Source organism: Benincasa hispida, chromosome 5 (genome assembly GCF_009727055.1).
Source record: "Benincasa hispida cultivar B227 chromosome 5, ASM972705v1, whole genome shotgun sequence".
NCBI lineage: Eukaryota > Viridiplantae > Streptophyta > Magnoliopsida > Cucurbitales > Cucurbitaceae > Benincasa > Benincasa hispida.
The window spans coordinates 49898481-49917123 of record NC_052353.1 but is presented as its reverse complement, the minus strand read 5'-3'; the positions used below and the strand labels follow the sequence as shown (position 1 = coordinate 49917123).

At 32.8% G+C, this 18643-nt stretch overlaps 1 protein-coding gene across 1 annotated transcript; it reads left to right on the top strand.

Annotated features, from left to right (window-relative positions):
- Positions 1-8274: 8274 nt before the first annotated feature.
- LOC120077372 (polyneuridine-aldehyde esterase-like) lies at positions 8275-9501 on the top strand. Its single transcript, XM_039031257.1, has 2 exons — positions 8275-8523; positions 9433-9501. The coding sequence occupies exons 1-2, from the start codon at positions 8275-8277 to the stop codon at positions 9499-9501; spliced, it is 318 nt and encodes a 105-aa protein (XP_038887185.1).
- Positions 9502-18643: the final 9142 nt, after the last annotated feature.

The following is an 18643-nucleotide window of genomic DNA, read 5'->3' as shown; positions in this document are numbered from 1 at the left end:
GAGATCTCCTCTCTTCCTAAACTGCTGTCATTAAAGCAGATTAACGAGAACCCCTCAGCTAGAACATTTACGCTCGACACCACATAAACTATTTCAACATCATCTACTAAACTTCCACCTTTAGTTGAACAAATATACAATCGAGGTGACTGTCTATTACAAACTCAGTATATTGTAGAGATATTTTCTCAAAGTAAATGATAGTCACAGCCACACAAACATGAAAGCATCACCTAAGTATATCTTCGGATTGCCATAAAAAACATAATCACAAACAACAAGCACCATATTTTGCAATCAATAATACCAAAATAATTGATGTAAACATATAAGTCTGAAAAGAAAATTTATTTAACTCGAACATAAATGAATTGGTTAAAGTATTAATAGCTGTTCTAATACATCCCAAAAAGTAAGTTAGCATAGTCAAATCTGGTTGGCGTGGTAGGAAAAAGGTGTCAGGGTTCTTCCATTTGTACAATGCAACAAAAGAGTCTGTCCCAATGAATTTGAATGCATAATATGAATGCACTTAATACTACTCTATATAGGGGAGAAAGAAAATGTGCATAGATTAGACCATAATACATATATAGAAATGTACGAATTAGATTGTCGGTGTTGATTTAACGAACAATTATACATGTTTGGTAACTATTTTTCTAATATTATTTTTTTTTAAAAGGTTGGAGATGTAAAAAGGAATGTTAGAGAAAACAAAATAGATGTAGAGTATAGAAATAAAAGCTTAGTTAGATAGATAAATGGTTTAAAATAAAACCTTGTAGAGATAGAGAAAAAGTTGATATAGAGAACAGAGGTGGGGGAAAAAGTTGATTTAGGGATTGAAAACATGAGAATGAGAATAAATGTTGGAGAGATAGAGAAAAGATAAAGTTTGAGAGAGATTTTAAAGAGAGAGTATTAATTAGAGAAAAATATCAAAATATCAAAAAGATAAAAGATAAAAATAAAAGAATTATAAACATTTTAGGACGAATATTGGTTATAGTATAAAATAGAGATATTAGATGTACATATGTATAAAAGAAATTTGTGTGAAATATATGTTTTTGTTTTACAAATATGTGGGTGGAGAATCGAATTTCTGATCTCATTAGATTGATAGTACAATTTTATGTCTATTGAGTTATGCTCGTAGTGGCATAAGAAAATATATGTTAGATGGTCAAAAAAGACATCAGTTAAAAAGGAGAATAAAGATGGTATAGAGTAATAATTTTAGAGAGAGAAATGACATAGGGCAAAAGATGGATTACATGCAGAAAGAAAGATGAACTAGAAGCGAATGAAATTTTTGAAATCTTGGACGTGGACATTACAACTAATGTTTCGATTTGGTGTACTATCTTAATTTTTAAAAAAGAAAACAAATGGGAACAAATTTTCTCTCAGAAAACTTGATTCTCGTGAATTCCCCAAGGGACTCCACCCCAATCTTCGTATAAAATTTTTCGAAGATTGGAAATGAAATGGGGAGTAGGGAGCAGGGATAGGGAACCCATCCCTAGCCCACCCGCCCTCATGATATCTCTAAATGCTAGCCTTATAGCTACACTATAATTGTTTATAACATTGATGTCAAGGATGAATGATAGTGTGGTGATATAATATTAAATTTACTTAAGTTTTGATTTAATGTGGAATAAGAATAAGAGGTCTAAGAGGGTCTTGTGGTCCAAACCACTATCATGTTATTTTCTCTCCAATTAATATTGACTTCCATTTGTTAGGTTCATCTACATATTTCAAGTCCACAAGTAAGCAAAGTGTGTTAGGGTGTTGATATAATATTAAAATTTATATTCACTCATAAGATAACTTCCCACCCCCCATTCTCTGGTAAAATCAAAGAGAGTGTGTGTGGGATTATATAATTATATAATTAAATATAATATAATATAATATAAATATGTAATTAAATATAACATAATTTAATTAAATATCATATATTAAATTAAATAAATATTTGTATCATATTCAAATGTATATCTTTCCGAACCTGTAGTTTTAATTTGAATCTTATTCATATTATTTATAACCTACAGTTTTAATATAAATATTTTATATTAATTTAATACTTGAATCTAATTAAAAAAAATATATAAATCTCCCACGATATATGGTTTAATTAAAAATTAATTGTATATTATAATGTATCTCCATGCATTATGTTAATATATATCAAATACAATTGACATGTATTCCCTTAAATTAATTTGAACATTTGAAATTATTATTTCAAACTATGGTCCCTATTAATCCATCGTAAGCTAGCAAGAAGACCTTATGGATCTACAAATTATAAGCTTCAATGATACGAAATTAATTAATTAAACTCTTTGATTAAATTAATCAACATTCATTAACTATGGGACACTCCACTAAAGATCCATAGTTGCACTCTTATGCACTATAGAACATGTTGTGTCTGTGGATATAATCATTATAAGTTAGTCGATCATTCACAAGTTATTTGTAACTACAGCTGGGTCAAATTACCACTTTACCCCTGTAATTACCTCTTTGTTCTTAAGTAGCATTGATCCTCTAATGAACAATTTGTTTTATGGTCTAACCATAAACTAAATCCCTCTTGGGTCACTGAGAGGGTAGGGCCCCATTGTTCAAATTCTCGGGTCAAAACTTAAGAGAACTACTCATCTACTTATCCTAATTGGAAAGGAGTGAATTTCATCCTGTGATATTATGTTTCCAGCTCCCTATTTGATCAAATCTCCAATATGATAGACTTATTAAGTCGGCTACTCGGGCCACACTCACTCGTACAAATCAAGGGACGAGCATTTATAGGTAGAATTTCATAAGTTACTTAGGATTGAGATTGAGTTAGATATGATCCTTTTGTGAAATATTAATCTCTTCAGTCAGCAATGTTATAAAGAGATTAATTATTTCGTGATTCAGTCTTATACAAACTCTTTATATAGGATACTCACACTCGCATATCTCCTCATAAACAATTTAGATCATAACGTTTGTAATGATTACAAAGTGAGTCATATTCATAGTGTCACCAGGATAAAATATTCATATACAATACACCCTTTAGGCTATTACTCGAACATGATCCACTTGTTTGTCAATTACATACATCAAGTTTCATGTAATAACTTTGGATTTTTACTGTAATGGATAATTTATTATTGCATATTTAATAATTAAATCAAAGACAAAATTAAATAATTAATTAACTATGAGGCTTGAGGCTTTAAGATACCAAACCCAACAAATATAAACCTTTAGAACCTAGATAATGCAACAATTTTTATTTTAGCATTTTCTTATTATCATTTTTTCATAAGAAAAAATTTTATGGTACAAAGGAAAAAAAATAATGAATAGGCTAGTATTTAAAGTATCAAATAAGTATGTATATAATTTGGTATTATAACACAGATCATGAAACAATTTTTATTTTGATGTTTTCACATATCTGTCGTGGAAATTACTATCATACATGAAAGGATTAATTTTATTTAAAATTCTCTTTATGAACACCTCTTTGAAAACTTTTAGCAACTTTTTAAGAATTTGTATGCATGCATTTGGTCCTTAATATTTTAATTTAGCCACTTTATCTTAATTTTATATTAAATTTCTTAATTAAAAATAGGTTTACAATTAGAACAACCACAATAATTTATTCTACTCCTTCGCTCGAGGGAAGACGGTAATTTATATAAATATACACATGGAAAAATATATATGAAATGGGAAAAAAAATCTATGAAGCACAAATATTTCATGTGAGGTAAAGAATCCATATCAGATAGATATTAGATACCGTTACTTTCATATACTTCCCAGATACGTATCTGACACGCGATTTGATGTATCTATTTCTACATGTATTTTTTTTAAAGAAAAAAGATAAGCAACTCATCTAATCTTTCCTAATCTAAAACTAGGCAACCTATTTAAAAAGTTCACTACTCGAGTCAAAAACTAAAAAATAAATAAATAAATAAATAACGGACCAAACCCTAGACTAGAATCATCTAATCTCAATCTTCACATTTGGGTCCCCACAAAATCCACCAAAATATAAACCATTTGGATATCTTCAACAATTCAATGAAGTAGTTCTTCGTTTATTTTCATACTTCTTCCTCTAATCTTCTTCTTCTTCTTTGTAATATGAGTCACTTTTCTATTACATTTTATTAACTATTGTATTTCAAAATCTTAAATGTTACTTTTTTTGTATTGTATTTCCGTGTTTTTATTCCATTTTGTACTATTGTTATTAACTTGTATGCTAAAGTTATCTATATCATAGATTTTTTTTAAAGAAAAAGAAAATGTATCTTCAATGTATCAGTTTCCTCATTTTTTTAGAAAAATATTTAAAAAATATTTAAGAAATTGACAAATCGCCGTATCCGATCGTATCCATTACGTGTAGCCGTATCTGTGTCTATGCTTCATAGGAAAAAATTATATAGACAACTCATAATTATATGGATATTGCATAATCCAGTTTGTTTACAAAATACACATAATATATATATATATATATATATAAAAGCTTCGTTTGAGATTGTTGTAGCTTTTAAAACGGACAATTGCAGGCTGTTAAAAAAGAATATTGAAATTAGGTCCATAGTCTAAATATATGAACTTGGCATAATTGGCAAAATAACAAGTCGAACCTAATTGTAAATAGTTGGATGACCAAATTACTCTCACACCTAAAAATGTGTGATTGCACTTGATTATTGTCTGATTTCTACCTGACTACCATCTTGTTATCTAACTATTATTTGATTGCAATTTGATACTCTTTCCAATGATATCGATTGCTATTTGATTGTCAACTTATTACTATTTGGTACTGATTAATATTTGATTGTTATATGATTGTTATGTGATTGTTATTTGATATTGATTGTTATACGATAGGTAATGATATCGATTGTAATTTGATCGTTGACTGATTATCTGATATTGAATGCTATTTAATCATGATTACTATCTAATAGCTATTTGATATTTTTTATTATCTAATTGCTATCTTAGATATGTTGCTTATAAACTCATGTCTTAGATTGTTGGGAATGCGACCAAAGTCCTATATTGGTTAGATAAGAGGAGAATCATGGGTATATAAGTGAGAATGACTATCTCCATTGGTATAAGGCCTTTTAGGGTGAAACAAAAAACAAAGTCATGAGGGTTTATGCCCAAAGTAAACAATATTATACTATTGTGAAGATATTTTGAGGGTCTTATCAAGTATTTACTGATTGATGTCTTGTACACTCATGTCTTATACCTTGGAATATCATGTTTATAAAATGAAGCACATATGCTTAAATTCAAAATAATTTATTGGTTTAATGTTGATTGCTCTTAGATATATTGTTCATATACTTGGAATGTTGGTAATTTACCTTATATATTTTTTCATATATATAGTTACTAATTTATGATATTGTAATTTGATTGCTTTCTGATTACCATAACCTTCTATTTTTCGTCAATTAATTAGTAGTTTTTGATAGTTTTCTAATTGTATTTCATCTAATTACCTTCTAATTTTTGTCAATTAATTAATAGTTTATGATTGCCTACTAATTTCCATATAATGACCTTCTATTCTTTGTCAATTAGTCTAGCTTTTTAATGTCATTTGATTACCTTCTTTTTTTTCTTTTTTTTTTTTGTAAATTAGTTCAAAAATTGTTAGTGGAGATCAAAATTAAAAAAAGAAAGAAAGAAAAACAATAAGGAATGAGAATAGTGATTTGAGGTTGGATTTGAGTCGTGAAGAAAGTTCATCACAAGAAAAATCTTCTAAACTATCTCACTTTCAAACTATCACCACTTTTCAATAAAATAAAAAACATCGCTTCAATTGCAAATCAAATACAAAATATAAGTAAAAATTGTTGCTAATTTTGATAATAAAAATGAATCATACATCTCATTCTCTCCTATATACAGAAACAAATATTAGCCAAAAATTAAAAAAATAATAATAAGAATCTTCAAGCATTATCCGGTGAAGAATGGTTGGGAAAAAATGGTATCACTACAAAAAAAAAAAAAACATCACTTATAATAGCATTAAAAAAAGCTATCATAGACTTTTCATAGTATTTTGAAAATGTTGTCGTAGCCCATATTATTGATAGTTGAAGAATATAAGCTCATACATCAACATCAAGAAGTTGTTTCACATTTCTTTAATCTTTACAGTTAGTTATTGTAACTACTTGTATCAGAAATAGTATATAAACTCATCATTTACAAATTTTAGATACAACAATTACATAACTTCAAGAAAATCTTGAACAATTTGTAAAGAAAAGGGTCTGTGACTTAGCTTCTTAATAAAAACTCTCTCCTTCCCGTGGACGTAGGCTTTCATAGCCGAACCACGTACATCACAATGTATTTCTTCTTCTTCTTCTCTTTTCATCGTCTACAAAATCGTTCCTCGTTTACCTTTTTTTCTTCATATCGTCTAGAAGAACAAAAAGATCGTCTACCTTCCTTCAAGCAATCGTCTACACGATTGTGCGATCGTCTACCTTTCTTCGAGCAATCATCTACACGATTGCATGATCGTCTACATCTTTTCTTCTGCCATCATCTACCCGACTGCAAGCATCCTCATCATTTACTCATAAACAATCGCACGGATTAAACAAAAGGCATTAGGGTTAGAAGAAAGAAAAGAATACAGAAAGGCAGAGATCGAGAGAATCTGAAAGCTAGAAAGAGAAAGAATTTTTTTTTTTTGCATTAAACACCCATCAGAAATCAAAAGTCTTTTTTCATTTTCCATCAGAAAAAAATCAGTGGGTTCATCCACGTGTTAGCCATCAGCTGGAAAATCGTGGGCACTTCTCAACCAAATTCTCTACCTACCAAAGAAATTTGGGGCAAAGATCAGGGCCTCTTGAATTGGATCAAGGTAAAGGGCCTCTTTATTTTTCATCATTTGGGCTAAATAGTTTTTTCTTTTGCAGAAGCAGACCCATCGAAGTGGACACAGGCCTAACAATAGTTCATGACTTTCCATAGCGTTTTTTCAACGTTATAAAAAAACGCTATAAAAAGTCCGTTTTGGTAGCGCTTATATGATGCCTATAAAAACTTTTCATAGCATTAAAAAAGGCTATTAAAATGTTTTGATATCATTTTTTATAGCGTTAGAAAAGCTGTCAAAATGTTATTGAAACGTTTTGATATCGCTTTTCCAATGCTATAAAAACGTTATCAAAATTTTCAATTTAATAACATTGTAAAAATACTATAAAATAGTTTTCACAACGTTCTATAAATGTTGTCGTAGCCGATGTTATTAAAAGTCCTTGACTTTCCATAGCATTTTGTACAGCTATTAATAACGCTATAGAAAGTTGATATATGATAGCTTTAATTCAATCTTATGGAAATATTTCATTGTATTGGAAAAAATACCATCAAAAGTTTACATGGAAATAAAAAAAAATGTTATAAAACACGTTCTATAGAAATTTTATACATGCTATTGAAAGTTCCTTATATTTATTAGTATTTTTCATCATAATGGAAAAAAAGCTATGACTGTCCCATCTTCAAGCATGAATTTTAATCTTAATGAACTTTCTATAGTATTTTTTATAGTAGTAAAAATAATACTGTAATTGATCTTTAATAGCACATTTTAATAATATTTTTTTAGATTTTACCATTTGTATTTTTAAGGATGCAAAATAGAAAGCAACTTTATTCAGAATGTTACATAACAACTCCATTTAGTACAAGAATTTTGGGCTTTAATGTCGATTAGAAAAAGTGAAATCGGATGTATAATGTCGGTTTTGTTTTTTTTAAAAGCGGATCTTTAATGTCGGTTTTAAATTGACATTGTAGGGATACCTTTAATGTTGATTTTAAACCAACATTAAAGACCCGCTTAATTTATCCTCTCACTTTCTATTTTCGTCCCATTTTTTACATTTCCTTCTTCACTCTCCCCCTATTTTCTTTTTTCTCTCATTCTTACACTTCCCTATTCAGACCTTATTCTTTCTATTTTCTCCTCATGTTTTTCATTTCCCTCTTTTCTTCTTCCTCTTTCTTTCTTCTACACTAACCAAAACGAAATCAGATCCGCCGTCCAGCCCCGGTGGAAAGCACTTTGTTCTAGTTCATAGAGCTTGCCTTGGCGCCTGGTCATGGTACAAGCTATCCACGCTGCTCCGATCGCCTGGGCACCGTGTGACGGTGTTGGACATGGCGGGGGCCGGAATTGATCCAAGGGAGGCGAAGAGTCTGAAATCGTTTAGCGAATACGTTCAGCCATTGACGGATTTCATGGGGGAGGTGGCGGTGGAGGAGAAGATGATTCTGGTAGGGCACAACCAAGGCGAACTGTGCATCTCGAAGGCAATGGAGGATTTTTCGGATAAAATATCTGTGGCTATTTTTGTCATCGCCGCCATGCCTGGCCCATCCCTAAATGCTTCATTTCTACTTGAACAGGTATTATTAATATTATTTTTATTAATATAATATATATATATAAAGTGTCTGGCCTATCTGTTTTTCTTGGAAGAACATGTTTAAATTGGTTATTTCCTATTTTTTCTTTTTGTGTATGAGCTAAGAAAGAAAAATTACTAAAATAATGTCATCTTTTGTTGTTTCTTCTTCAATATTTAAGACACCTTTGGAAGAGACATGGAAGGCATTGTCGTCGTTCGCGTGTCTCCACTGCACGTGTTGCCAGGTTCGTTCTACTTTATACTTTTAGTGGTGTTGTTTGTGTGTTTTTTAGGTGTTTGGAAGGGGTGGAGATTTATTGTAACAGCAACGGATTCACATAAAAATTGTTCCTGGTAAGTGCATTTTTGAATGATTGCAATTTTAATCACAGTTTCTAAGTGTTTTCAAGTGGCTCTAATGATATGGAAATTCCTATTTGAGAAGTTATAGTGTGTTTATTTCTCTTTGGACCATATTGGATTAGAATGTAACACCCGTTTATGACTCATGGGTACTATTTATTTGTAGTTTAGATTTGATTCAAGGTGCTTGAGTTTGTGGGTTGCACTATGGTAGTTTGTGGGTTATTCATGCACTATGGTAGTTTTTGTGACAACTCTTGAGATTTGAAGTACATTGTGAGCTAAATTTTCTTATTGATGTATGTGTGCTTGAATATTCATTTTTTGGGAATTCTGATAGTTCTGTTGAGAACAAGTGGTTGTGAAATATTTTTGGGAGTGTGTTTCTTTGAACAAGTTCAAGGTAAATTTTTGGTTTTGTTGTGGTAGCATCATTATGCTGCCGAAAATTTTCCATCGTCTTCGTATCTCATATCTAGGTAACTAAGTTTCTCTTCTTCAAGTTCTCTCATTTATTCAACTATTGAGTTTTCTTATTTTGCAGATGCAACAAAGGTGTAAAGATTTTGGTATCTCTAAAGGAGTAAAGATTACAGCTAGAGTTTGTATATGAGATTACAACCAAAGGACGAAGGAGGGAGAAGTAGGGTTCCATGCCTAAAAAAAAGTAATAAATACCTTCGCACAAGGAAAATTATTTCAAATGGTAAAATGTTGAAAATATTTAAAGGATATAGCAAAATTTTAGAACTATCAATGATAGACGCTAATATAGCAAAATATTTAAAAGATATAGCAAAATTTTAGAACTATCAATGTTGATGGTTCTAAAATTTTGCTATATTTTATAAACATTTTAGTTTGTTTTTCTATATTTAAAAACAACCCTTCGCACTGGAATAACGAAGAAACAAAAAGTAGAATTTTAGAAAATTATCATATCTGCAAAATGTAGAAAGTAGGTACCATGCCTTCAATATTCTATTTCTAATTTGACACCGACTGCAAATTCTCCTTTTAAAATAATTATTCGTAACTATGTTTTTTTTTTGTAAATTTAGTTGTAATAGGAAGCGTATTATTATTTTGTAAATTTCAGCTTTATACTAGAACATGTTGGTTATAAAGTGTTTGGTAAATAAATATAAAATTGTCGTTTTTTAAATATAATAACTAAAATGTTGTTTTTTTAATTTATAACTTATAATTAATTGTTTAGATTTAATAACTATTGGATGCAATCCACTTTGTATACTGATACAAATGAAGTGATCCTAAATCATTCATGTGGAGACATGTGAGTAGAGGTATCCTATGCAATGAGTTTGCATAAGTGATAGCTTGTTGAAATACAAGCTGTTGCAACCTTTTACTTTGAATTATGAGGGTTGTTGAGCAGAATACGCATTAATATTGCTAAGAATTCATGTGAATAAGGAACTTGCGTTGGTCAGCACTAAAATTCCCCGCTAACCTTATATCATGTATTATCTTGCGTTAAAATGTCTATTTTTGTAGTTGTCACAGGAGTCGATCGCATGCATTGATCCCAAACCATTGCAAAAGTTGATCGCATGTGTTGATCTTAATGAAGAAAAGTTGGTCGCATGAAATGCCGCAACTATAGAGTGATAGTCGTGATAGAAGGATGATCGCAAAGTGGGTGGAATGCATTGATACTTCAGAAGAAACAATCATGAATGCATACCTCAGAAGTATCAAAGAGATAAGATTATGATGATATTCTCACCCACCGCATTAATAATGGCAGTGATTCAGAGCGAGATTACCAAAACTGTCGGCGTTTGAGTCCAAGATCAAAGCATCCAGGACTTCTGCCTTAGGCAGATTCCTATGATCACAGATGAGAGCATGAGAATAAAGTCTTGAGAGTTTTTCACTCCCACAACCTCCTCCGATTGACGACCGGAGCTTCGCCGGAGATACATCTCGAGAGGGACTACTCCATTGCCCATTCATTACATCACCGGTAGCCTTGAAACACACCTTATGGAAGCAAGAGATTGCTTACATCTAGCCATTCATCTCTTCTTTCCTTTGTATTGTATTATATTTTGGCTTAAGACATTAATATATTTTGTAATCAATGCATCTCTTTAATTCATTCAATATCATTTTCAACATCTACTTCTACTTTATCATCTTTTTCTTTCACCGCAATGAGTTAAGTGCAGATTGCAAGAGTTATCGCATACTCAATCATGCGACATAGAGATATGACACATGTAGCAAACCACCGAGAGATGTGCGTTGCACGAGTATAGTGAGTCACTCCTATTTGCTTAGTGTGAGTTATCGCAATGCTTGTCTATGAGCGGAGTAGCTATAACGAACTGCTTGAGAGGGTAAGTAGTGGAACCCACTAAGCAAAGTAAGAAGTGTTCCTAGAGATAGGAATGACCTTATGCTCAACGCAATCATGCGTTATAGAGATATAAACATGTTGCTGATCACCTCGAGTTGTGCAATGCATTAGTGTGGCGAGTTGGGTTACCCTTGTGAAGGATTTGGTGATATCTCCTCCACAACTTTACTTCTCCATGAATCTTATTACGCGCTAACAGTTGTCGCATCTCTATCGATTCTCATAGTCAAACTTCAATTGTTCAGTTTGTTTAGCTAGGAGTAAGAGTAGCGCATAGTTAATCAACTTCTTTCTTTTTATTTTTATTCTTCGCCTCAAACGCATTATTTTACAATCATCTTTTAGTTGCAAGTCCCTGTGTTCGACCTCGGACCATCCTGAGAAACTTGTGATATTGTTATACTTAGGGAGAGAGCAAGAAAACTTGTGATAAGAATGTATGATCATCACATGACCATCAATGCATCTCAATTAACGCAAAGCAAATTAATTTTCCTCCCAACAAGTTTTTGGCACTGCATCTCTACCGATTCTCATAGTCAAACTTCAATTGTTCAGTTTGTCTAGCTAGGAGTAGGAGTAGCGCATAGTTAATCAACTTCTTTCTTTTTATTTTTATTCCCCGCCACAAACGCATTATTTTACAATCATCTTTTAGTTGCAAGTCCTGGTGTTTGACCTCAGACTATCGCGAGAAACTTGTGATCTTGTTATACTTAGCGAGAGAGTAAGAAAACTTGTGACAGGAATGTATGATCATCGCATGACCATCAATGCATATCAATTAACACAAACCAAATTAATTTTCCTCTCAACAAGTTTTTGGCATTGTTGCCGAGGACTTGGCATCCAATAGTTTGTTTAAGTTTTGTGTTTCCACAGGCCCCCTTTTGATCTTAGACATATTGTAGCTTGTACAACCAAGTTGCAAACGATATTTGAGAGAAGGTGTTGCGCTCGAATTCAATATTGACCTTGAGATTGAAAGGCTATTTGTCGCATGAACTATAAGCAGTCTTAGAAGCATGGCAATCGTCATGTGGCCAATGATTTCTGAAAACTCTGGTGATCGAGACGACCTAGGCAGGCGAGTTCGTTCCCCTGCGTGAAAGAGTCCTTGCGGTGACTTCACTCCAATTTCTCCAAGGACATCTTCTACTCTATCTTTACTTTGCTTTCGTAGTTAACTTCTTTAGTTGATTTGTTTGATTATTGTCATTTTGGATTTATGGCTGCTTTTCTCGGGTGTGGTGTTGCACTCGCTCCATTTTGGTTGTTTTGAAAGAAAAATTATCTCCCTTATTCAATGCATGACTATTTCTTCCGCATGAATTCTAGCTATTGACGCAATCGACAATCTGTCTGCATTTATTCTTTTCTTGTCATCTTGCATGCGTTATCCTTTTGAAATTCTCTTTTTCCTGCTTACCTTCTTTTGCATTCATAAATTAGCATCCATGATGATACTTATGTAAATTCACTAAATCCAATCACTAAAAGTTGTATGGCTCACCTCGCTTTTGTAGCTTCTTCAGAGTTTGACAATTTTAAGTTTTATTTTGTGCAAGAAACCTATGTTTAAACCTCTCTTACCACATCTTGGAACAATTTTGTCTTTAAATTTTTGGCAAGGACCCTGCCACTCTAAATTTGGGGGTGGGATTGATCCGAGCAAATGCGTTCAATATAAACATTGCAATAATGCTTCAAAAAAATCATAATAAAAACTCCGTTATTAGCATAAAGGGGAAACCCAAGCTGATAAGAGTTAAGTTGTGAAAGGTACGTACCTGTAGTTGGATACTTCGCATGACACCCATGTAGGTAAGCCAAAAAAAAAGTAGGTGATCAAAATCCACGCACAATAATAACTCCTTTTTCTGATGTAAATTAAACTTAGCTAAGATAAGAGTTGAGTTGAATATGACATGCAACTAAAGTTGGATGCCTGCATGACACTTATGGAGGCAAGCCAAAACGAAGAGCGTAACCAGGTTCAACGCCTCAATCTAATAATGAGTCACAAAGCTTTGAATCATTTTGAACGATCGCTTAGTAAAGAGTTTTGAGTGGAGGCTTGCCAGAATTAAAACTTAGAAAATATTTCTTAGAAGAAGTGGCTAAGTTTGAGGATAATACTACTACCTGGATTAGAAGTGTAAATGAATTATATCCTAAGAAGTTAGTCAACGCAACAGAAAAATTAGAAGGCAAGTTTTGAGTTTCCTTAGTATAAGGCATGCTTGAGGACAAGCATGATTCTAAATTTGGGGGTGTGATAGCTTGTAGAAATACAAGCTATTGCAACCTTTTACTTAGAATTATGAGCATTGTTGAGCAGAACATGCGTTAATATTGTTAAGAATTCATGTGGAATAATGAACTTGTGTTGATCAGCACTAAAAATCCCCGCTAACCCTATATCATGCATTTGTTTTTTTTTTTTTTAATTTGAAATGAAAATCAAAGAATAGATAGGTGAAATTCTGCATTTTGAATGTTGGGATTTACTAAATAGATGTTTTGAATTTTGACACTTAGATTTACTGCTTTAATGCGATTAAAGTTGTAAGGGCCCATTGTTTTGGGATTTAATTTTTGCTATCAAGTTTGTAAGTTTGTGTCTTCATCTTTGGCAAGTGTTACCGATGAAGGAAAGCAAGAATGAAGCAAGGCGGATGAAGATCAAAGCAAGAACTAGCATTCTGTGCTGGAGTGTAAGGCACATCGTTGTGACGTCGTGCTTTACATTGTGGCATAGAAAGCTCAACGTAGCTACACTCAACAATAGTGTTGTGATGCTAAGACTGAGTGTAACCATGTTGCATGAAGCGTAGCATACGACAATGTGCAAGCCAACGTTGCTATGCTCTGACGACTGACGCATGCATGCAGAGACCAGTAGATCGTTGGTTCGATCCACAATGCCAATTTTTGGGAGCAGTTTTATGTATCTTATGTATTTTATTTTGATTAATTAAATTGATATAATATTGATTATATTGGTTTAATTATTTTAGAATGCCAAAAATTGGTCATTTTGCTATTAATTTAAGTTATGCATTTGATGTATAGTTAAATGTTATATGTTGCATAAAGTATGTCATGTTGTTTAAAATCCCATTATATGATAAACATTAATCATGCATCATATTTAATATAAGTATTATTTTGTATAGTTGCATGATCTTAGCATGCACATGTATTATATTTAATATAAATGTTATATTATATAGTTACATGTTTCATGAAGCATATACATGCATTATATTTTAATATAAATGTTACATTATATGTTGAGCATGTATTATTTTCATTAGTAATTAATATAATGGTTATAATACATGATGAAAATGGTAATGCAGTAAGCATGATATTACTTAGTAAATATAAATGTTATATTTGATTAATATCATTAGATGCATGTTATAGGTTTTAATATTTAATTTATTAATAAAAGTTATAAGTTTAAGAATTAAATTAAAATCTATAATCAAGAGTTGTAGGCAAATATAGATCTTAATCAATTTTAAATGATTTAGAATTAATTCACCTAGACTTATGTAAAAAATATTTTTGTATGATTAGAAATAGGTCACTCTTTTATTTTTCCTTTTCACATGATTAATATGAAATAATAAAAGACTAAATTTATAAAATATTTTTCTATAAGGGACCTTTGTCTAAGGAAGATTCTCTCTAAAGATTGAGGCATTTAAGCTGACGGAAACAGAACATCCTTACCTGGGAACCAACCAGAAGGTGAATTAGACAAATATTTTATAAGCATACAATAAATGATAGATTGAATACAATGTTTAATAAATAATAATCATATATTATCAAAATATTCAATATAAACATTATATTGAACAAATTAACAATGACTTAGCTAAATTAGTTAATCGTATTTACCTAAATTAATAGAACTTAAGTTTTAAAATATTTAGTAGGATGAAAAAGATGTATATGATATGTTATTAAACACTTTAAAGAGCCCCCACGTACCTTTGAAGAATAGCATTTATATTCTTGGTGGGTGGACCTGTAGATAGAAGCTCCAACCGTACATGAATAGCTGACTAAACTCTGTAGTCACGAGATCCACCATCCGTTAACTGTCGGGCACTCCACTAAAGACCGACAGCTGTATTCTTCTCACTACAGATATATTTCTGTATCCATCAGATATAACCAGTCAACAGTACAATAACTCTTCACAGATGCTCGTAAGTACAACTAGGCCAATTTACCATTTTTCCCCTATAGTTACATCTAACTCCTTTAAGTACCACTGATCCCTCTAACGACTGTCTCTTATACACATCTAGATGTGTATAAGAGACAGCACCCATACAAATCAAAGGACCACCCTCAGTGGTAGGAATTCACAACTCACGCAGGATTAAGGTCATGTTACCTATGGCCATCCTAGTGAAGTGAAGTCTCTGTCATGAACGGCGTTATATAATGAGACTATACATTTCGTGGTCCGGTCTTATACAAACTCCTTTGTATAGGACACCCCCGCTCACATGTCTCCATATGAATGATCAGGATCAGACCATCTGTAGCACGTCATAACACTTGTAACTATCTACAACGCGGGCCACATCTGTAGTATCACCAGGATAAGGTTTCCCTTCTATATGCATATACTATAGACCATTTTGGTTATCACTTATGGCATGATCCACTTGTATGTCTCCACATACATGCTTAAGTTATAACGACAACCAAAGATCTTAGTTTATTGATTCGTGGTAAATGTAAATAAAACATCTCATGTTTCATAGACAACATTGAAGAAAATATCTCATATTATTACATCACAAGTGCTTGTTCAATACAAATGTTTACAAACTATAGAACCCAACGAGAGTTTAGGGCATCAACCCCAACAACATTGCCAAAGAATAGCAAGGTTTCTAATTAATGGTGTCCTATGTTGGAAAAGTTCCAGTGCTCGTGAAAAGGCGTTGAGTTCGTGATCTAGGAGACGATTCACATAAAGAAGAGATTTCTACAAGGATAAACATTTTTTCATCCCTTTCCTCCCTTTAGAACAACATGCTTATAGCTAATTAATTGTTTATTGTAAACCCTGAACCCTAATTTCTTTACTTTTGTATGTTCCCGACTGAGACCAGTATGGTAAGTAGGTTAATATGAGAATTAATGTTTAATTATAGGGAAAAGGGTAAAATGTTAGAAGAAATATTTAAGTTTGAAAGCTTGACACTTGGGTGAAGCTAGAAAATTGGCTAAGTATAGCCTATGCGATGGAAGCTAGAAAATTGGCTTTGGCCTTGTGCTAGACGTTGGAGTTGAGTCAAGGGCGTTGGCTTTACCTATTTGAGAGTTTAGTTGGTCATTTAAGGAAGCCAAGTGTGGCCGAATGAAGAAAATCCATGCATTGGACAAGGCATGCGGCAACCAAGTTTTGGAGGTTAGCATGCATGCAGCAGAATCAGATGTGCGCGAGTGTGGGCGCTGGGCGTTGAAGTATTGCGCATACGGACAATCGTGTAGTTGTATGCATGCTAAACGATGCACTAGATGATAATGCTACATGATAGGCGATGGCATTAAACGATAAGCATAAGCACTAGGCAATGTGTTAGACAATGTTGCTACATGATAGGCATGAGCGCTCGACGATGGGCGTGATGCGTTAGACGATGGGGTCAGCACTACACGATGAGCGACACGAGAGCTATGCGCTAGGCGCTTAGCTAAACGATTAAAGCATACATTGATTATGCATTAGACGATGGGGTCAGCACTACCATCGACTAAGGGGTAGTAGCTGTCCTAAGCACCAGATTTATCTCCATTTAAGCTGAAGGTGTCATGCTAGGCTTTAATGGTAAGTGGTGGGAAGCAATGTAAAAAAGGGGGCTGAATTTCAAAAGCTCAGTTTGATCAATTCCTCAGTGCAAATTGAAAGATCTTGGTGTTGTTGGAAAGCTCTAAGAGTCTAGTTTCATAGGTGATGCTGCCAGAAGAAGGTCTCACCGAAATAAGGCTAGAGAAGGGAAAAAAATGGCCAGAGGTTCAGTTCACAGGTGAATTCAGGCCATTGATGAAGAATTGAGGCTCCACGATGAACCATGAAGAGTTGAAAGCTAAAATTTTAAGGTACGCTTCCTAAAAAATTCTAAACACATTTGTAGAAGGAAATGTCTTAAGATAAGCTCTAGAATTTGAGTTATTAATTCCGTAAATTGAATCTGGAATTCTATGAACAAGCAGGCAGCTGCTTGGGTTGAGTAAGTTGGTAGCTCAAAGTAGGTGCTCGGGCAGACTAAAGGTTGAGCACTCCTATGCATTGGACCTATTGTGTGGGTTGAGGAAGGCTTGCGTTGAAGTCTTGGACGCATAAGCAGCCTTTGTGGATGACTGTGTGTGGCAGAATGAGCACTTAGAGCAAGTGTTGGTTGCACAAGTGGGATGTGTTTGTGAGGTGTGGTTGGGCGTGTAGCAAGAGCCAAAGTCTTAAGGAAATTTTTAAGTACTAAACCTAGCGCAAGGTATGCGTTTGAGTGAAAGTCTTCTAGGGGAAGGCTAAACGCAAAGCTTATTTGAGAGTTAGTTTCAAAAGGGAGACCAATGTTAGTAGCTAAATATATGCTTTTGTGTCCACAGGATTGACACCAATGTTAGACGCATATCAACCTTTGAGGAGTAATCCTAAAAGTTGTGAGTGACTAAATATTTATAATGTTTTTAAAGAAACCATGTTTTAAGAAAAATTATTCTCATGCTAGCTAGTTTTACAAGGTAGTTTTCCAAGCAAACTATGAATTATGTTTTCAAACGCATGCCATGTATGAAAGTGTACTAAAAAACTATTTATGTGTTTAAATACACAAAGCATGCGTTAGAGCCTTTAAAGACATGTTTTCTATACGTTTTGCTTTACATGCTTTAAAGAGAGTCATAGTTTGACTAGTATTACTTTAAGCTCGATACTAAGGGACATTGAGAAGGTATCCAAGCAGCTCGATACTGAGGGACATTGAGAAGATATCTGAGCAGTAGTACCTAAGGTATGATGGTACTTATAATCATGTGCATGTAGGTAGTTTAAAGTTAGAGATTGAGCAAAAGGGCTATCTTTTGACTAAGTCAGAGATTGAGCAAAATGGTTCTCTCTTAACTAAGCAGTTGATGTTGGAGTTTAACCACAACAAGGTTATTCTCAACAGTTTAATGTTTTATGATGAAAACAGCTTTACATGTTTTATACTTGGAAAATGTTTATATTTTAATGCAAGGTTACTGTAAAGATTTATATCTCAATATGATCTCTTTATTGAGACTTATGCATGAGAATCAATTTTCTTTCTTAAGTCACTCACTGGGC